The 17,605-nt window shown below is 32.4% G+C and overlaps 1 protein-coding gene across 2 annotated transcripts in view; it reads right to left on the bottom strand.

Moving 5' to 3' along the window:
* The window catches only part of LOC130894474 (titin homolog), a 29,044-nt gene that overhangs the window by 9,563 nt on the left and 1,876 nt on the right, over nucleotides 1-17,605 (bottom strand). The window contains exons 4-6 of one of the 2 annotated variants that reach the window (XM_057801339.1): nucleotides 15,809-16,003; nucleotides 4,995-11,995; nucleotides 2,947-4,937 (exon numbers count right to left, since the gene is read on the bottom strand). In XM_057801339.1, the coding sequence (XP_057657322.1) occupies nucleotides 2,947-4,937; nucleotides 4,995-11,995; nucleotides 15,809-16,003 (9,187 nt within the window). Of the gene's footprint in view, nucleotides 1-2,946; nucleotides 11,996-15,808; nucleotides 16,004-17,605 lie in introns of both variants that reach the window. The other variant, XM_057801338.1, reaches the window with a different exon arrangement.

Raw genomic sequence — 17,605 nt, 5'->3', positions numbered from 1 at the left:
ATGTTTCTCAAATTTTTATATACCAAACGGTTTGTTTGACTTTTCGAAACACTCTATATGAATCTCAAGACATTTTATGGATGATTTCTCCTAAAAATGGTCAAAAAATCAGCCAACAATTGTTCTTTATCCCAATTATAGTGAAGTGTCTCAATAATTTCTAAAGAAATATCATAAGGTAGCTTGACATGGAGGAATAAAACGTGCACCCAATTTTTCCCAAAGTCAAAATATTTCATAGATTTAAATTGCACGTCGTTTGACAAGTCTTTTACCACTACATCATCTGTCCCAAACAAAGATTCCATAAGAAAATTAAACAAATGCCTAACGTAAAATTTTATTTGATATTTTGTGACCAGTTTAAAAATGAGAATAACAAAACTAAGTGAAAAAACCAGGAAAGAATGAGAAAGAAGTAACTAGAATTCTCCCTAAGGCCGCTTGACATGATGCAAGACAACGTGCAAGAAATTGCATGTAATTTCTTAAAAGATCAACATATTGCATAAACGATTATTGCATGTTTCTTGACATTATGCACGTCTCTTGCCATTTCATCATAATTGCCACTAATCCAAATTCCACAAGCAAAAGTAAACAATTCCAACACCAAATTTAATTTAATACTTTGTGATCGAGTTACAAATGAAAATAACAAAACTAGGTGAAGTAAACGAGAAAAAAAAGTGGTCAGTGCATCACTGGATATAATTATATCTGCTGCTGCCTTGTTTTCGGAGTCTGATGGACAGAAAAGAACACATAGGCGATGGTGGACCAGCCCCTTGTTAGATAGAACAAGGGGAAACATGAGTTTATCTAAAAAATTAGATGAGAAAACATACAAAAATTATTTGAGAATGGATGAAGAAACCTTTGAAAATCTCCTGAGGAAAATAAAACTAAGAAATCTTCAAAATAAAATAAATAAATGAAAATGGAACCGAACCTATAATATTGCAAGTGCGACATCTTGCATGAAACAATCAGCTGAACTTCATCTGCGCATGCTTTTGATCAAGAAATATTACATCTTGCATTATATTGCACATTGTCTTGCATCATGACAATCGGTCTCTAGAATTACAACTTGTATATAATATAAATAGTATATTATATTATGAAGATTAAAAGTGAATATTCTTTCACGAGCAATATTTGCAGTTGCGAGGTGAAGCGCAGCGCAGCCCAGTGAATGCAAAATTGCGAGTAAAAATAGGCACTTTTAGTCCGTATGATATATACTATTTTTTCTCCAACCAAGTCAAAATTAAAATAAATTTAGTTTTATTCAAAAATCGTTAATAATTTGGTAATAAATTTGAACACCTATTAATTATAACAGCGATAGCAAGTCGGTAGTCATGGATATCTGGTATTGTTGGTAAATATCGATTGTCAAGTAGACGTCAGTAGACGTACTAATCATATAATTTTTGTAGTAGTTTTTGATGCTTTCAAAATGAATCCCGAACACGATGAAAATATACCCGCGGATATATTGGAAAGTGCCGAAACAGTACATATAAATCTTTTTCCACCCAAATCTCGCCAAATTTATGAACTTGCATATCAGCGATTCATGGATTGGTGTAAAGAAAAAAATGTGCAAAACTATGCGGAGAGTGTTCTTATAGTGTATTTCTCAAATTTAACGAATACCGTCAAGCCATCCACTCTTTGGTCACAGTATTCATTGTTGCGATCCACACTGGATATCAAAAATGGTGTAGATATTAGTAAATATTCAAAATTACGAGCATTGTTAAAAAGGCAAAGTGATGCATATATACCTAAAACGTCTAGGGTTTTTACAAAGGAGGAAGTAGATCGGTTCCTGGATATGGCACCTGATAATTTATATTTGATGATAAAGGTTGTTCTAGTATTAGGAATTGGAGGTGATATGCGTTGTGACGAACTAGTTCATTTGAAAATTGATGGCATTGAGGATACGGACTCGGTCCTGGTCGTAAAAATTTTGCCGACAAAAAACAAGAAACCTCGTTTGTTTACCATTATAGTCGATAATTATTTGCGTTTATTTCGAAAATATGTTACACTACAGCCATCGAGAAATATACAGGAACGTCGTTTATTTTTGAAGTATGTTAATAGGAAGTATCAAAGAATGGTTGTTGGTATTCACAAAATTAGTGCCGTGCCGCAAGAAATTGCAAAATTTTGGAAGTTGAATCACGTATCAACAAAGAGAATACTGCCAGAAAAATATTGTAACCTGACAAAGAAGGTACAAGTACCGGTTCGGATATTTCCTCGAATGTTTCATCAACAGTTACTGAGAATATTTTGAGTTGTTCTAACATTAATGAAAATCTTTTGAATTGTTCGAAAATTGTTAGAGATAATTTCAGTGGTGCTTTGAATTTTGGCTATAATTGTTCCAATTGTACATTCTATATCACAATAAATAACAAATAAATACCTATATATAGTTGCCCAATTAGTTTGTTTTACTAAGATTGTTAAGAGACAATGTTTTTTTCTTCAAATTTCAAATGCAATTACTTTAGTCCTAGGATTAAAAGTAGCGTTTTTAATTCTAGGATTAAAAGTGTTGCTAAGCAACGAGCAAATTTTTGTACGGTAAGGGAATTGATGGCTTTTGCACCTGAAAATAGTACAAAAATGTCAACATTTTTTGATGGTTGGAGAAAAAAAATATTGCGTATTGCATTGCATTGCACGTTGTATTGCATCATGTCAAGCGGCCTTTAAAAAGTTGACAATTTGAAAAAAAAAAGGAAAATATTGATATTAATTTAAAAATACTGTTAAAAATTCGCTGAAATTGGATAATTCTTTGTACCAAAGCGAAAAAACGAAGGGACTATGATAGTCTAAAATTACCAATATTTTTAATAAAATATAATAAACTGCACAGTACTATAAATGAAAATATTGAAAATAATTTATAAATACCGTGTACTGGTGCTGGACGCTGGTGCATTGACAACAACAGTTTTCACCTTCTGCAGACTGGCGGCTGGTTGTATAATTTCACCAGCAGGAGTGATGATGGTTTCGTGCAAAATATTCGCCTTACCAAGCGTTTTTTGACGTGGTTTTCGAATTTGTTTTGGACTTTGAGCGGTTTCATCTACTTCTACGTACTTCTTAATATCCTTGCGAATTATAAAAGCCTCCACATCTTCAATATCGTTAACGACATTATTTGATGGAGGTATGATTTTCTTGGGATCAGAGGCTGGTTTGATAATCTGTTCTGATAAGATAATCGGTTTTAATTTAGGTTTTTGTTTGATATTCTTTGTTACTGTTTCACTGGAGGCTTCTTTTTTTGTATCTGTTTTTATTTCGTTGAGTCTCTCTAATAGTTTAGATGTTGTCGATATAACGGAGCTTTTCTCTTTCTTTTTAAATTCGTCATCCAAATCTTGCTTGAACTGTTTAGTACAAACGATTTGTGAGGGTATATGTTCTTCAAAGTCGCATATATCGCCTGTAAAGCTTTTTGCCTGCGTTTGAAACTCTACCACTTTTTTCTCGACCTCGGAATTTCCTTCTAAAATATTCAATAACTCGCACTGGTTATAAGTATTGATTTTTTTGGAAAGTATTTTCGGTTTGTATTCTTTAGTGATGGCCTTTGAAGTGAATTCTGTTCCTTTAGAATCAATTTCCTTATGTTTACGTGGTTCATTCGATCCTTCATTACTGACCTTGTCGCTGTTTGTGCTTGTTGATTCAGAAAAATCCATCGATAAACTAGACAACATAATGGATTTTTTACTACTTATAACCTTTTCACTGGTTATTTCAACTTGTGCGTCTGCTAAATCTTTTTCTGACATAACAGTCAAATTTCCTTCAATTGCAGCCATTTCTGTATCCGATAGTTTTTCGGGAGACGGCAGATCTACTTTTGGTACGATTTCCTCTGTTGTATTGCTTTTAACTTCCACGTCCGTTTTTACTTCTGATAAAGTTGCTAGAGCTATAGCGGAAATTTCTTCGCTTTTAGACAAATTTGAAAGATTCGTTTGTATGCAAAATTTGAAAGAATCGCTCGAATTACTGGCACAAAAAATTTCCACTTCGTTAGAAACTTTTTCATCTTGGTTATCCATATCTTTTGATTTTTCCCCGCTTTTATCTATACTTTCAGTTTTGGAATTTTCTCTAATGGCATCAGATTCACCCTTAGAAATATCAGCTGGCAGTTGCAAAGAAGCCACATGGATTTTCTTAGGACTTTTTGGGGTTAAATGCATTTCTTCCTCTAGCTCCATATCCAATTCTTCTTGATTTTTATCGGATTCGTCTCGATTTAATTTTTGAACAATATCGCTGACTAAATCCGTCAATTTTTCATCTTCATCATCTGCTGGCATATCAAATGTGATACATTTTTTCGATTCAATTTTATCTTTATCGTCGTCAGTAACTGTTTTATCAGTATTACTACCTTTTCTGTCTTGCATTGATGTTTCGAACAAATTGCCAATTTTTGTTCTGTACTCTTCAAAATCATTTTGTTTAGTTTTCTCTGAATCCTTACTACATTCATACGAGAAAATTGTTGCAGAATCAAATAAATTTGTTTGTTCTTTAATCGAAATATGATCATCAACAGTTACTTCTGTTAATATTGATTCTTCAGCATTCTTATATGTATCTTTTGATTCATTAGATTCCATTGTTACGGATTCTTGTAGAGCTTCCAACTCTACTAAGCTTGAGGATTTGACTTGGCTGACCGCTGATTCTTCAGTTTCTCTTGAAATTGAATCGTTGCTCATTATAAGCGCTTGATTGTCATTATCTGCATTTTTACTTTCTTCAAAAGAACCTTCTTCCAATTTTTCTTCATTATGAACAGAATCTTCTATGGTAACCTCAAATATAGTTTCCTCTTCGACAGCTTCTATAGAACTATCGTTAACGATTTCCTGATTGAATGTTTGAAACTCATCATTTGTTATGGATTCAGTTGTTAATATACTTACATCTTCCCCAATTTCTTCTGCTGCAATAGTTTTTTCTTCTAAATTTTTGTCACTGTATCCTTCATTTGGTGTTTGTTTTTTCTTATAACTGTCTTCTAATAACTTTCCAGTTTTTGTTCGTGTACTAAATGTAGTTGAAGGTTCATAGATAGCGTCTTCGGGGAGTTCCAAGCTCGTGTTTCCTACAGAAAATTCTTCACTTTGAGAACATAGTACCGAAAATTGTGAAGTATTTAAACCAAGGATATTTGCATGTTGGATCTCTTTGGATTCATTAATTTTACTTGACTCTGATGCACTTTTTGTTTCAGAAATGTTTGACAATGGTTTATCAGTATGAATAAAAGAATTAGAAATGGTTTGTTCTGTGTCTGTATTAAATTCAGTAACGACTACATCCTCGCTCTTTTTCATGGCACAATGATAATCTTTGGACGCCTCATTTAGTTGTTCATCTAGAATTGGTTCTGTATTAATCATTCCTTCGATCTTCTCAACTGATGTTCCGTAATTTTTTGGAATATCTTCGACTTTAAGATGTTCCATATTTTCAACAGTAATTTCATTGTCAGTTGAATTGATCTCATCCTTTGTAGAAGGTAATTCTTCTGGAGTATTTACTTGTAATTTAGCAAAAGATGAACCACAAATAGATTCATCTCGTGTTTTGCTTGAGTCTTCAGTGGGAATACCTTTTTTTATTTCACTTTTGTCTTCTGTAAAAGCATCTTTGACTGTAGGTTTGTGTTGAGATCCCTCACCGGTTTCTGATTTTGATTGAGAATGTGGGCTGATTTTTAGTGATGGTGATGTTTGGAAGGTTGAAGTAATTCCTATACTTCTATACTTTGTAGGATGGCTTGTTCTTATAGACCACCTGCCTTTTTTAAAAGGAAGTCTCAATTTTTCACGATTCTCTACTACTCTGTGAACGCTTGTATCAGAGGACTGGGATTTTTTCAGTGTAGTAGAGGGTTTTTGTACATCAACACTTGATGGTTTCAATTCAATAGATTCTTGTTTGGTTTTTAATTTTGGTTCACTAATAACTGAACCTTTATTATCATCTATTTTTACAGATATTTCTTCTTCAGAATGATGTATTTTGGGTTGTTGCCGGGAGATTTCTTGTAGTTTATCACCACTATGACAAGTATCAGTTGTTTCAATGATTGTTTGTTTGATATCAATTCTTTGTTGGTGCTCAGACGAACTATGGGTAATTGTTTGATTATCAAAATGTTTATCTACATTTTTTGGAGTATTATTATCCTCTATAATTTCAGCTCTTACTGTTTCAGCATCTGAGAGATTAGACTTCACAATGCCTTCAATTGAACTATTTTCTTTTTCGATTGTAATGATTTTATCAACATCAGATTGGTGATTATGCGTTTCTTGTTGAGTATTAAGTTCCGTATCTTCTCCTTTGTTTGGAATAGTGTCAACTATTTGATGTGGTTGATCGGACACTTTATTTTCTAAAGATAAATGTCGAAATTTTCCTTTGTATCTAGTTTTTTTGGAAGAGTAATCTTCTACTTTTACTTTTTGTTTCTCGCCTTCACTTTCAATTTGTACTTTATATGTCAAATCCTGCATTCTTGGTAAACTTGTAACTGTTTCTTTTCTTTCAAGACTTAAGCCTTTCAACTCAGTTTCTTCTACAGTATCTGTTTCAAAAGTTTTATTCTCAATTTCATCACATGTACTATGTGTAGTCACCAGTTCTTCTGATTTAGCTTCCATTACTTTGAATTCAAATGCAACTTGAGTTTCTGAAATCAAATGTTCTTCATTTTTATCAACTGTAGGTATAACAATTTCATCTGGAGAATGTTCTAGTCTGATTACAGATGCACATTGTGAAACTTCAGATTCTTCCGCAATTTTTTCATCTTCATTATCTATCTTCTCTGCTATATCATCTTCTTTTACAGGTATTTCTATTGTAGCTTCTATATGTTCCTTCTCTAATGATTTTTTTTCAAAATTAGTTTGATCTAGTATTTCATCCACATCTTTTTTGTCAGATAAATGTCCCACTGCATTATCTTGTGATGACAAGGAGCTTTCTAATGTATCAATGGACAAAAGGTCACCTTTTTTTGGTTCCAATATAATCAAATTATTGTCTGTAATTTCTCCTTCATTAGTTGAAGTTATATCTGCATTTACAGATATTTTATTTTCAGCTTGACTAGAATTTTGTGTGTCTCCGATCTGTTCATTATGATCTGTAGGTGCAACAACTTCTTTTTCACTAGGCAAATTTTCACCCTGTAGAGAATCAGATTTTTCAGGTGAGCTTTTTTTAGACCCAGTTTTATCAGTAATATCTCTAAATTCATCAGGTAAATGTTTGATTACTTTTGTTCTTATATGATGCTTTCCAGAGGATTGTTTAGAATTTCGTTTACGTGAGGTTTTAAATGAACTTATTTCATCTTTGTCAGTTGTTAAATCAGGTAATTGTTCAGTTTCAGTTTCAGCTGACGAGCAACTGGAATTTGATTCTGTAACGTATGTATTATCTTTAGTAATGATTGATGATTCTTCTACTTCAGTAGGTGATTGTTCAGTACTTGCAGTTTCTAATGGAGCTTGTTTTTCAGAAGATAACTGATCAGAAACTTCTAGCAAATTTTCAGCTATGTTTACTTGGGGTAACACGTTATCAATTTCTAAACTCTGTTTGAACTCAATTTTTTCAGCAGTTCTATCATTATCATCCTTGATATCATCAACTTTTGGGACACGATATTTTCTGGATGAAAAATGTCTGGAACTCCGTTTGGGTACAATTTTTTTTACAATTTCTTCATCTTTAGTCACATTAATGTCTATATCTTGTGGTAAATCTTCTCTTTTTGATTCATATAAAGATTGTTTACCTGCAATTACATTTTTATCATCTTTGGAATTGGAGAACTCATCTGGTGTGCATTCAGTTTTTGTGATTTCTGTTCTGCAATGTTTTTCCAATGAAGATTTTCTACAACTTCTTTTGGGCATAGTTCTATCTGCAACATGTTTATGTTTGAGAACTTTTTTTGTAATACCTTCACTTTCCTTTTCTTTTACCTCGCCTTTACCAGGTAAATCTTCTTCTGTTTTAGTGTCTGATGGAAATTGAGAGGAATTTTTTTCACTCACAGTAGTTTCTTCAACAGCTTCAGTTGTATGAGGGAATTTGTTCCTTGTTTTTGTTTCAATTGTATTCTGCTTTCCAGTGTATCTAGAACTACGTCTACGTGAAGTTTTGTCTACAATTTCTTCATCTTCCTTTTTATGACCAGAAAGATGTGTTTTAGTTGAATGCACAGATAGATTGAATGCAATTTGTTCATTCTTGGGATCTTTAGTTTCTACTACCTCAACAGGCAAGTGTCTTGTCGTTTCTGGTTTACTATATTTTTCAGAGGAAGATTGTCTACACTTCCTTTTGGGCATTGTTCGTTCTATAAATTGTTCATTTTTCTTAACTTTGGTTACAGCTACTTCTAATTCATCAGATAAGCGCTCAACAATGTTGGCTGGTAGTAACACATCGTGCTTTCCAGATCTTGAACTCCTTTTATTCATAATTTTAGCTGTCACTTCTTCACCATAATCTTTTACTGAGTTTTCTTCTTCGGGTTTATTTGTTTTCAATGTGCGATACTTTCCAGTAGAAAAGTGTCTGGAGCCTCGTTTGCGCTGAGGAAGTTCTTTATCTTTAGTGGCAATGTCATCGCTAGTCACATCTCCTTTAGGTAAAACTTCTCTAACTTCATCTGCTTCATGATATTTTTCTGGTGAAGAATGTGTACCGCTTATATCCAAAAGTGTATCTACAATTTGTCTATGTTTATGAATAACTTCTGTATCATCGATCAAACTTTCACTTATAGTCACTGCGGAGCTACATTCTTCATTTGAAGAACCAATTCCAAGTTCTTCAGATAAATGATCACTTACTCTGTGAGAAGACTTTTGCTTATTCCCAGTCTCATCCACAATCTGCTCTTTTTCATCATCTGTATCCAGCGCCACTAGTTTTTCTGGAAAACCTTTTTCAGCTTCTAATTCGCAAAGTTTCTCACTTTTAAGCATAGTTTCATTTGGGTCTTGGTTTCCATTGTCTTTGGTCACAGCTACCTCTAATTCATCAGTCAATGTGTCAGCTGTAATTATTTTTGGTGGAATATCATGTTTTTCAGTCGAAGAATATCTAGAAGAACCAAGTTTACCTGATAAAGAGCGTCTAGATCTTCGTTTATTTTTACCTTTATCACCAATTTCTTCGTCCATTTTAGATTCTGAATATGTAAATGTAGTTTCTCCACATATAACTTCTTTGATATCATCTATTTTATCATCAGTTTTTTCGTTTTTATTATCTTTCATTTCCTCACGATTTCCTTCTGATTTATGTTTTGTGGATAAAGTTTTTTTACGTAAAGATTTGCAAATGATGTCTTTATTTTCATCATCTTCAATTGCTTCTCCATCAATGGATAGAGGTTCTGTTATTGTCGTTTCTGACATGTTTTGATATGTAGTTTTATAATTTGTATCATCTTTGGTTATAACAATGTCTTTTGAAGAATTTCGAGTACTTCTTTTTCGCACTATTTGACCCATCATTTTTTCTTTTTTACCCGTTCTAGTTTTAACTAATTCTGATTCAATAGGTTTTTCAATGGAAGTTTTGTCTTCATTTCTGTTAGATGCAAAAAATTCTATTGTTTCATGGCACTTTCCTACAGTTGTAGGTCGACACTGTCCTGTTTTTACATCATTATCTTTATCCTTATCTATATACTTTTCAGTAGATAAATCTTCTGACATAGCTTCAACTCTTTTGGATGTATCATTGTTTTCGTCACAATTTTTAGTGCCGATTAAGTCATCTGGGCCCTTCTCTAAGCCTTTACCCAAATCTTTCCCAGTATCTTGTTCCTTGTTCGATGCACTATATGCTTGTGATTCATGTAACGAAAGTCGGGAACTCAACTTTCGTATCGTTTGTTCAGTTGTTGATTTATGTTTATCAAAACAAGTATAATCTGTATTTGTAGATTCTTCTAATGAATGTCGGGTTTTCCTACATTTACTTTGATCATCTATAGCGCCTTTGTCAACATTACAACTTCTTTTACGCAACTTTTTATTTATTTTCATTTTAAAAGTTTCTATGGGATTATGGTCAGTTAGTTTAGTTTCTACAGGCGAATCAAGTATCGACGCTGGTTTTATGTAACTTTCTGTTTCTATCCCTTGGGGAATACTTTCATCGGCAACAGTATTATCTAAAAAAGTAGGGGATCTAGATTGTTTATGCAAATCAGATTCATTTATTGATAAATTATTGATTTCTTCTTCTTGGGATTGCCCTATTTTGTTCACATCTGGTATACATGGATCTCTACTAGTGCTTGATAATATTTTATCATCAGTTTTTAATGTTGCAACTTGATTAGTATCATTTGTAGCCTCCTTGTTATCCGCTTGGTCATTTTTATCTATTGATTGTGATGCTGAATCACTAAGATATGAATCTAAGATTTTACCACGCGGTGTTTTCTTCTTATGGATGTTTGACATTATCGTCTGCTTAGATTCATCACTAATGTTAATTTCATCAATAATTTTTGACATTATTGAACACTGTAAGTGACTTATATTAATATTGGTGCTGTTGTACTCCTTGTCTTCTTCAGTTTGCTCATGCTGTGCTGGTTGATGTAAGCTTTGTTTTCTTATTTTCCTTTGCAATTCAGCTTCTTCTTTACGTTTGATTTCCTCTCTATGGAGTTGATTTTCAAAATCTTCGAAGCTTTTCACGAACCTTTTTTTGGGGTTTATCAATTTAGAAGAAGTATCTGACTCTTTTTTGCCGCGATCCTTATTTGGAGAATCGTCTAACTTATCTGGAAATTTTATTGTCTTGACACAGTGAAAATTTTGTGTAGGTTTCAAGTTAGTCTTTACGTCAGGTAATTTTGGAACTGATACTTCATCCATGAATTCTTTAAAAACATTCTCCAATTCGAGATTATCAGATTTTTTTTCATTGAAGCTTTGACTCACTTTTAGTATCTCATCTTTATTAATTCCCTCTTCCAAGTCAATGATATCATCAAGTATTTCGGATTTTCTTTTTTCTGTAGGCGGTATTACTCGAGGTATTTTTCTACCTTCTTGAACAGTTGTGTTTATCAATTCTTCTTCTTCGTCTTCTTCAAAATCAAAGCAAGATTTTATAGCCTCTTGAGTTTCTTGATCCATTGTAGATTTGGAAGTTTCTTTTGATTCTTGTTCTTCTTGAATACTTTGATCAGAAATTTCTGCATAATCATCTTTCTCCAAATTTTCTATTACCTCTGTATCCACGTCACATTTATCAGTATTTTCGCCATTCTTAGTAACTTCATTGGTTTCACCTTTATTATCGTTATCATTTTCTATACTAGATGTAGTCATGTCAAAAGTACTGTCCAATTCCAATTCGTCATCTGTATCATCCCACTCAGCCAGAAGATCATTACAAATATCAGTGGCTTTTTTAGGTTTTATATTTTCAATTGATGCAGTCGCTCTTTTGGAAATGAAACATTTAGTTTTTCTTTTCTTTTCCTTTGGAGGTTCTAGAATCTCATCGCTAGAGCTGTCATGTGACCAAGAAATTGAAGGTGGTTTTTGTTTTTTGCTACCTTCCTTCTTTCTTGGTTTGGGAATTACGGGTCGTTTTCTTTTTGGACTAGACACATAATTGCCTTGGATGTGCGACTTAGTGTGTAATATCATAACCTCAAGACGTTTTGTACTGTAAGAACATGAATGACAATTATATTCGTGTTCTGGTTCTGTGTTAATCCGAATCACTTCTTCATCTTCACTGTCACCAGGAGTACGATCTTTTCCGGGGTATTGTATACAAATATATGCTTTGTAGTCATCGCATCCAAGGAATCTTCGGTGAGTAATATGGGAGGTATCTCGGTGATAATGACTTTCTGAAAGTAACAAGAATTAACATTATTATGCAATTATAAGCTCCAAATTTAGAATACCACACCAACAATTTTATTCATTTTATTTTATTTTAAATATACTGGGAGTGTTAATTATGTAATGCCCTTTATGTTGACTGTTATCTTTCAATTAACCTCATCAATTTTGAAGTTCTTATTTTTAACCTACTTTCCATACATGTTTTGTGACGTCTTCTACTCATTTTTCTATATTCCCGTACGATTTACTTATTGTTCCATTGTAAAAAAACTTGGTTAATTAAAAAATAACAAAGACGAAAAAGGTAGTAGCTACTAATTCTATCACAGAAAAATATAGCTTTCAATATTTCAGATGTAAACTAGATGTAAGAAGAAATTCTCCTCAGTCTTACAAGTCAAGGGAAACATTAATATTGCTTGTTAGGGTAAAACCAACAATCAATGAAACAACTAACCTAAACGCTGGAAGAAAAAGAAGAAACCCCGTCATTTGACTTGATGTATTGCAAATAAATACCTTTCACATTTACTAGATGTTAGTAAATCATCCATTCAATATCATAACGAGGAAAGTAGCTCAATTAAATTCAAAATTAATAAATACGAAGAATTGGTATGTAAAAATACAAACAAAAAAATTTCAGTGAATTATAACCAAAAATATTGTATTCCCTTGATGTGGTTCAAGCCGAATTTATTACTTTCTAAAAACCTCTAATAGAATGTTTTCAATCTCTAGTAGTCATAATAGAGAATCTATTCCATGTGATATTTTATTGAGCCTATTAGTTGACCTGTTAGTTTGTGGGCGAAAGAATTTTGCTGCTTAGAAATATCCATCCGATTGCCTGCTATTAGCATTTTTCGAATGTTTAAATTCTTATTAAGACTTTAGTAATATTATTCTCGTAGGAATGTAAACACGTTGATTAAAAATTATTTTGCTAACTCATTATTAATTGTTATGCATATTCGATACAATCTCTAATCTAAATTATACTACAAATATATTAGAATCACATAAACAAAACAAAAAAAGTGTCTATCTAGATTAGGGTGATTCATTTCTGAAAAAAAAAATTTTCGGTGCCCAAGCAAAATATTAATAGAGATACATAGATAAAAAAAAATTCCCACCAAGTTTGAGTTTTAGGTATTTACAATTTTAATATAAAGTTTTACTATTTAAAATGCATGTAAATTTGTGTGTGTGTGAGTACTAAAAATTTGAAAAAAAAAATTACATGCATTTTAAATGGTAGAACTTTATATTTAAAATTGATATTAAGAGTTTAAACTTGATGAGAATCTTTTTTTTTTTCTATATGAAGATTGATATTTTGCTTTAGCACCGAAAAAAAATTTTTTTCATTAATTAATCACACTAATATAGATATAAATAAATAAATTTCACAGGAATGTAGGCCTAGTGCCGGATACTTTTTTGCAAAGTTCTAGAGAACGGATTTTTTTTAGTTCAAAGGTGTCCCCTGAATGTAAATCCAAGTGGGCGTCATGGGGAGGCGCCCGCGTCATCCAGCATCTTGAAAAACACGTTTTATCGAATATCTCCCGAAACGCTCATCTTACGACAAAAATAATGTAGATCACTTTTATAGATAATAATGTTTGAAACTTTTTTTTTTGAATAACGCATAGGTTTTTAATTATAGCGCTCCAAACTTTTTATAACATGGTTTTTGCTAAATATATAGTTAACGATTCATGATAAATTAAAAATGGTGAACTAAATATGTTTGCTTGAAATTTCCTATAAATTTTATTGGACGACGTCGCAATTGAATCAATCGATTATATTGGCATTGTAGCACTCCTCAAAACATGGTGATTGATGATTCCTCTTGTTTCATCAGGATCAAGGGTCGTAAGGGTCATCGGGATCAGTATCATCATTTTCGTAGGAAAATCGTGGTTTAGGACAATTTATTCCAAGCTTTTTCAAGTGTGGTGTCTTTTAGGCCTAAGCATCCGCCGCCATGTAGACGGCGTCATTTAAATTCAATTTCTTGTTACTGCTTAGCACACATTGTTCACTATTCTCTATATCTAGAAGCATTACTTGAAGCAATTGCTTTCTGTAGAGACGTTTAAATGTTTCTATCACACACTGCTCCATTGGTTGTGGGACTGACGTCACATTTGGTGGAAGAAACAATAGATTGAACTTGCCATCATGTGAGCTCAAAACAACGTCTGATGGATCAGTTGGTGCATTATTTATGAGTAAGAGCACTTTACCGGTTGAACCTGTTTTTTGTCGGTATCTTTACCAGTCACCAAAAATCTCTGTTTCCATCCAGGAATTTAGTGCAAACCAAGTTTATAATGTAGGCTTCTCTGGCTTTGTACCCTTTCTCTTTTGGAAATAAAGGACTTGATTTGCAACTTTATTCAGTTGACACTGTATAGTAAATGTTGTTGGTTTCAAAACTACTACCAGCTTTGCAAAATTAATTAAATGTTTTCTTAAAATTTCTGGCAGATACTACATCAGTTGACAGTTTCTCACCTCATATGTCAACTCCTTAATCCCGTACCTAGATTTAAAGCGTTGAAGCCAGTCAGTTGTAGCTTTGAAATTAGGACCACCATTAATCATTTGGTTTATTTATAGTGCTTTTTCACAAATGATGTCCCCGACTTCTAATTTGTATAAACGAAGTATACATTGCCAAGTCCAGATCCTGATTTAATTAATTTTCTTTTTGTACTCCCATATTCCCCGTCTAGTTTGGAAGCATAGTCTTTGATAGTTTGACACTACATTTGAATGTCCTAAATCGTAGAAGTGCCTATATTGTAATGCCGTGCTAAACTAGCCCCACTTACACCACAATCTAGATCTTAAAATATTTTAAGTTTTTCTGCATTTGACAAAGCTACACGTTTACGTTTAATCGACATCACTTACAACAATAATAACTTAATTTATCAGCAAATTCAGTACAATATGTAATAATAAAAACACTAGCAAAATGAGGATCTTTTGTTTTGAGGGATTACGGCCGCTTCAAGTGGCTAAATCCGGAACTGCAACAGAGAAATGAAAGTTAGAACATAACGCGCGGAAATTCATTGCAACCTCGCAACCGGGTACAAAACATGCTTTAATGAATTATTACTATGATGAAAATCATAGTAATATCAATGTATAGTATCTTTTTCCATAGTGGCAATAAAAATTTAAAAAATGCCATAAATCATGTATTAATAGAAAAAGAGAAGATGTGCGATTCTTTAATGTAAGTACATACATTTATTATCATAACTAATTGCAATTATGACACAGCTTAGATGTAAAAGTTTAAAACAGGATGCAGTTATATTTTTAAAATGCAACTTTGATAGATCGAATAATGGATAATTATTACTCTAAATTTATTATTGATTTTTGGAAAATTATATAGATAAATAAATACTGAAACATTGTTTAACCGACACACATCAGTACCTTTACTGTTGATGCTTATGATGAATATATCAATAGTTTTGTTGTTAGAAATAAATCAAACTAGATACAAAAAGGAAATTCAAAACCACTTTGAATCCCATCAAAATGTGTTTGGTACATTGAAATTTATATATTCGCGTTTATAATGAGAGTATTTAACCGCTAGTGAAATAAGGACAGACTACAGAAGTCATTTATTAGCAAACAATTATAATGAGTCATCAAAAATAGTAATCATAATTAATCTTTGATGAATTAACATTAGAATATTAATGCTACCAATACAGTACTTCTGTTTTATTAGAAATTTACATTGATTTACACATTTTAGTGATACTTACTGCTTTTTTTGCTCTCTTTACTTGTTTTCTTCTTTGTATTTTGAGATCCAGATACTTCAACTGTATAATGTCTTTTCACTTCAGGTCGATACGCAGGATCACTCAATATATTAGGATTGCCTCCTGTTTTCACTTCTGCAGTAACCACGTCTTTTGGAAATTTTTCCATATGAGAAGCTTTGGAGTGAAAAGCAGCTAGACAAATATACACATTATTAGTAGAAGAAAGTAAATTATAAAATTCATTTTATTATATACATTCGTATACATCATTCGAAAAAAAACACTTTATATTTTTCATTCCCAAAATGATATTTTAAAAACTTCGTAACTAAGATGAAAATAAGAAATTTTTCAAAATTTATCCTGCACTTTTCACTTTTAGATTCATTTTGCCTTTTAAATGCTCCGCCCCCTTTTTCTCAATTCCGAAATTTTTTAAATTCTTCCTGTCTCCTCAATCACAAATCCATTTTTTCCCAAAAATGTCTGCTACATTTTCGTAAATTCCAAATTTACTTCATCAACCAATGCAAACAAATATAAAGACCACTGTGCAAACAGTAGGAATCAAATAATCAACCCTATTCAACCCTTCATTACAAAGAAGATGACTTAAAAAACAATGGCCCAAAGATTTGTAGAAAAATCTGCATCATATCATTATGTACTTATTACTCGAAAGAAGTATATTGTAAATTTGTAAATAAAGGAAAAAATCATTTATTTCTCACTGAAGACTGGGAGAGAATGTTTAATTTTTTTAATTAGGGGTTATATTACACTGCAGCCTTGATATATTTTGTATCACTCTATCAGAGCTGTTTTCAACCCCTATCGACCTACCTTTCAGTAATTCTAGTAGTTGTGCTGGCTTCAAGCAATTTTTACAAATGCTTACAATGGCAACATGTACTTCCTGGAGATCAGTAGCCTTTGAGGAAGCCAATAAGGTGTAGCTTGTTTTTGCTTAAATCTCATTTTTAGCAGCAATATCAAAGTTCTGAAGAAACTATTTCAAGTGATTTAGTTAGGAAAGTATTTTTGTCTATAAGATACCTTTTATGATATGTACTTCCAATCATAATACTTCAGTTAAAAATATATCTTCTTTCTAACATAGAAGACCATATTAGTAAGCTACTGCCAGTTTATTGCCAGCAAGTCTTCCCTGAAAGTCGAAGACCAACATTCTTGCCATCGTTTAGGTGGTCTCCTTTCTTCTAGGTTGTTCATTTTTGCATCTCTGTCTCACCCATCTTCCCTTTCTTTAAAAAATTCCACCTGCCTTCCTGTATTCTTCTCAATCACAACACATTTTTTTTTTCAAAAGTTTCTCCAAACTTTTTCTCAATTCCGGATTCACTTCATTTTTCATTTTACTCACTTTCTAACTAGAAACTGATTTAGTGTGTAACTCTATCAGAGCTGTTCGAGTTCCATAGTTCTAAAGAGCTCTAGTATTGCTTGTCTAAAACATTATTTACATATATTTACAATGGCAACTGATACTTCATGGGGTGTCACTGGCCTCTGAGGAAGGAGTGTTTTTGCTTAGATCTACTTTTTGGTAGCAATATTAAAATTCTCAAGGAATCATTTGAAGTGATCGAGGCGGGAAGGTGATGCCAGAGTACTTCCCCAAAATATATCACTATATCACATTTTTAGTAACTTCTTCTAAGTTGGCTCATTTCCATGCATATTTCACTGATAAGTATTTTTGCCTACAAGATACTCAGAAGCCTAGTGATGAATAAAGTGAGATCAGTTGATTGTCGTTTTGTTATTTCTTAA

This window comes from Diorhabda carinulata, chromosome 5 (genome assembly GCF_026250575.1).
Source record: "Diorhabda carinulata isolate Delta chromosome 5, icDioCari1.1, whole genome shotgun sequence".
NCBI lineage: Eukaryota > Metazoa > Arthropoda > Insecta > Coleoptera > Chrysomelidae > Diorhabda > Diorhabda carinulata.
This window is presented reverse-complemented; position numbering and strand designations above follow the sequence as displayed.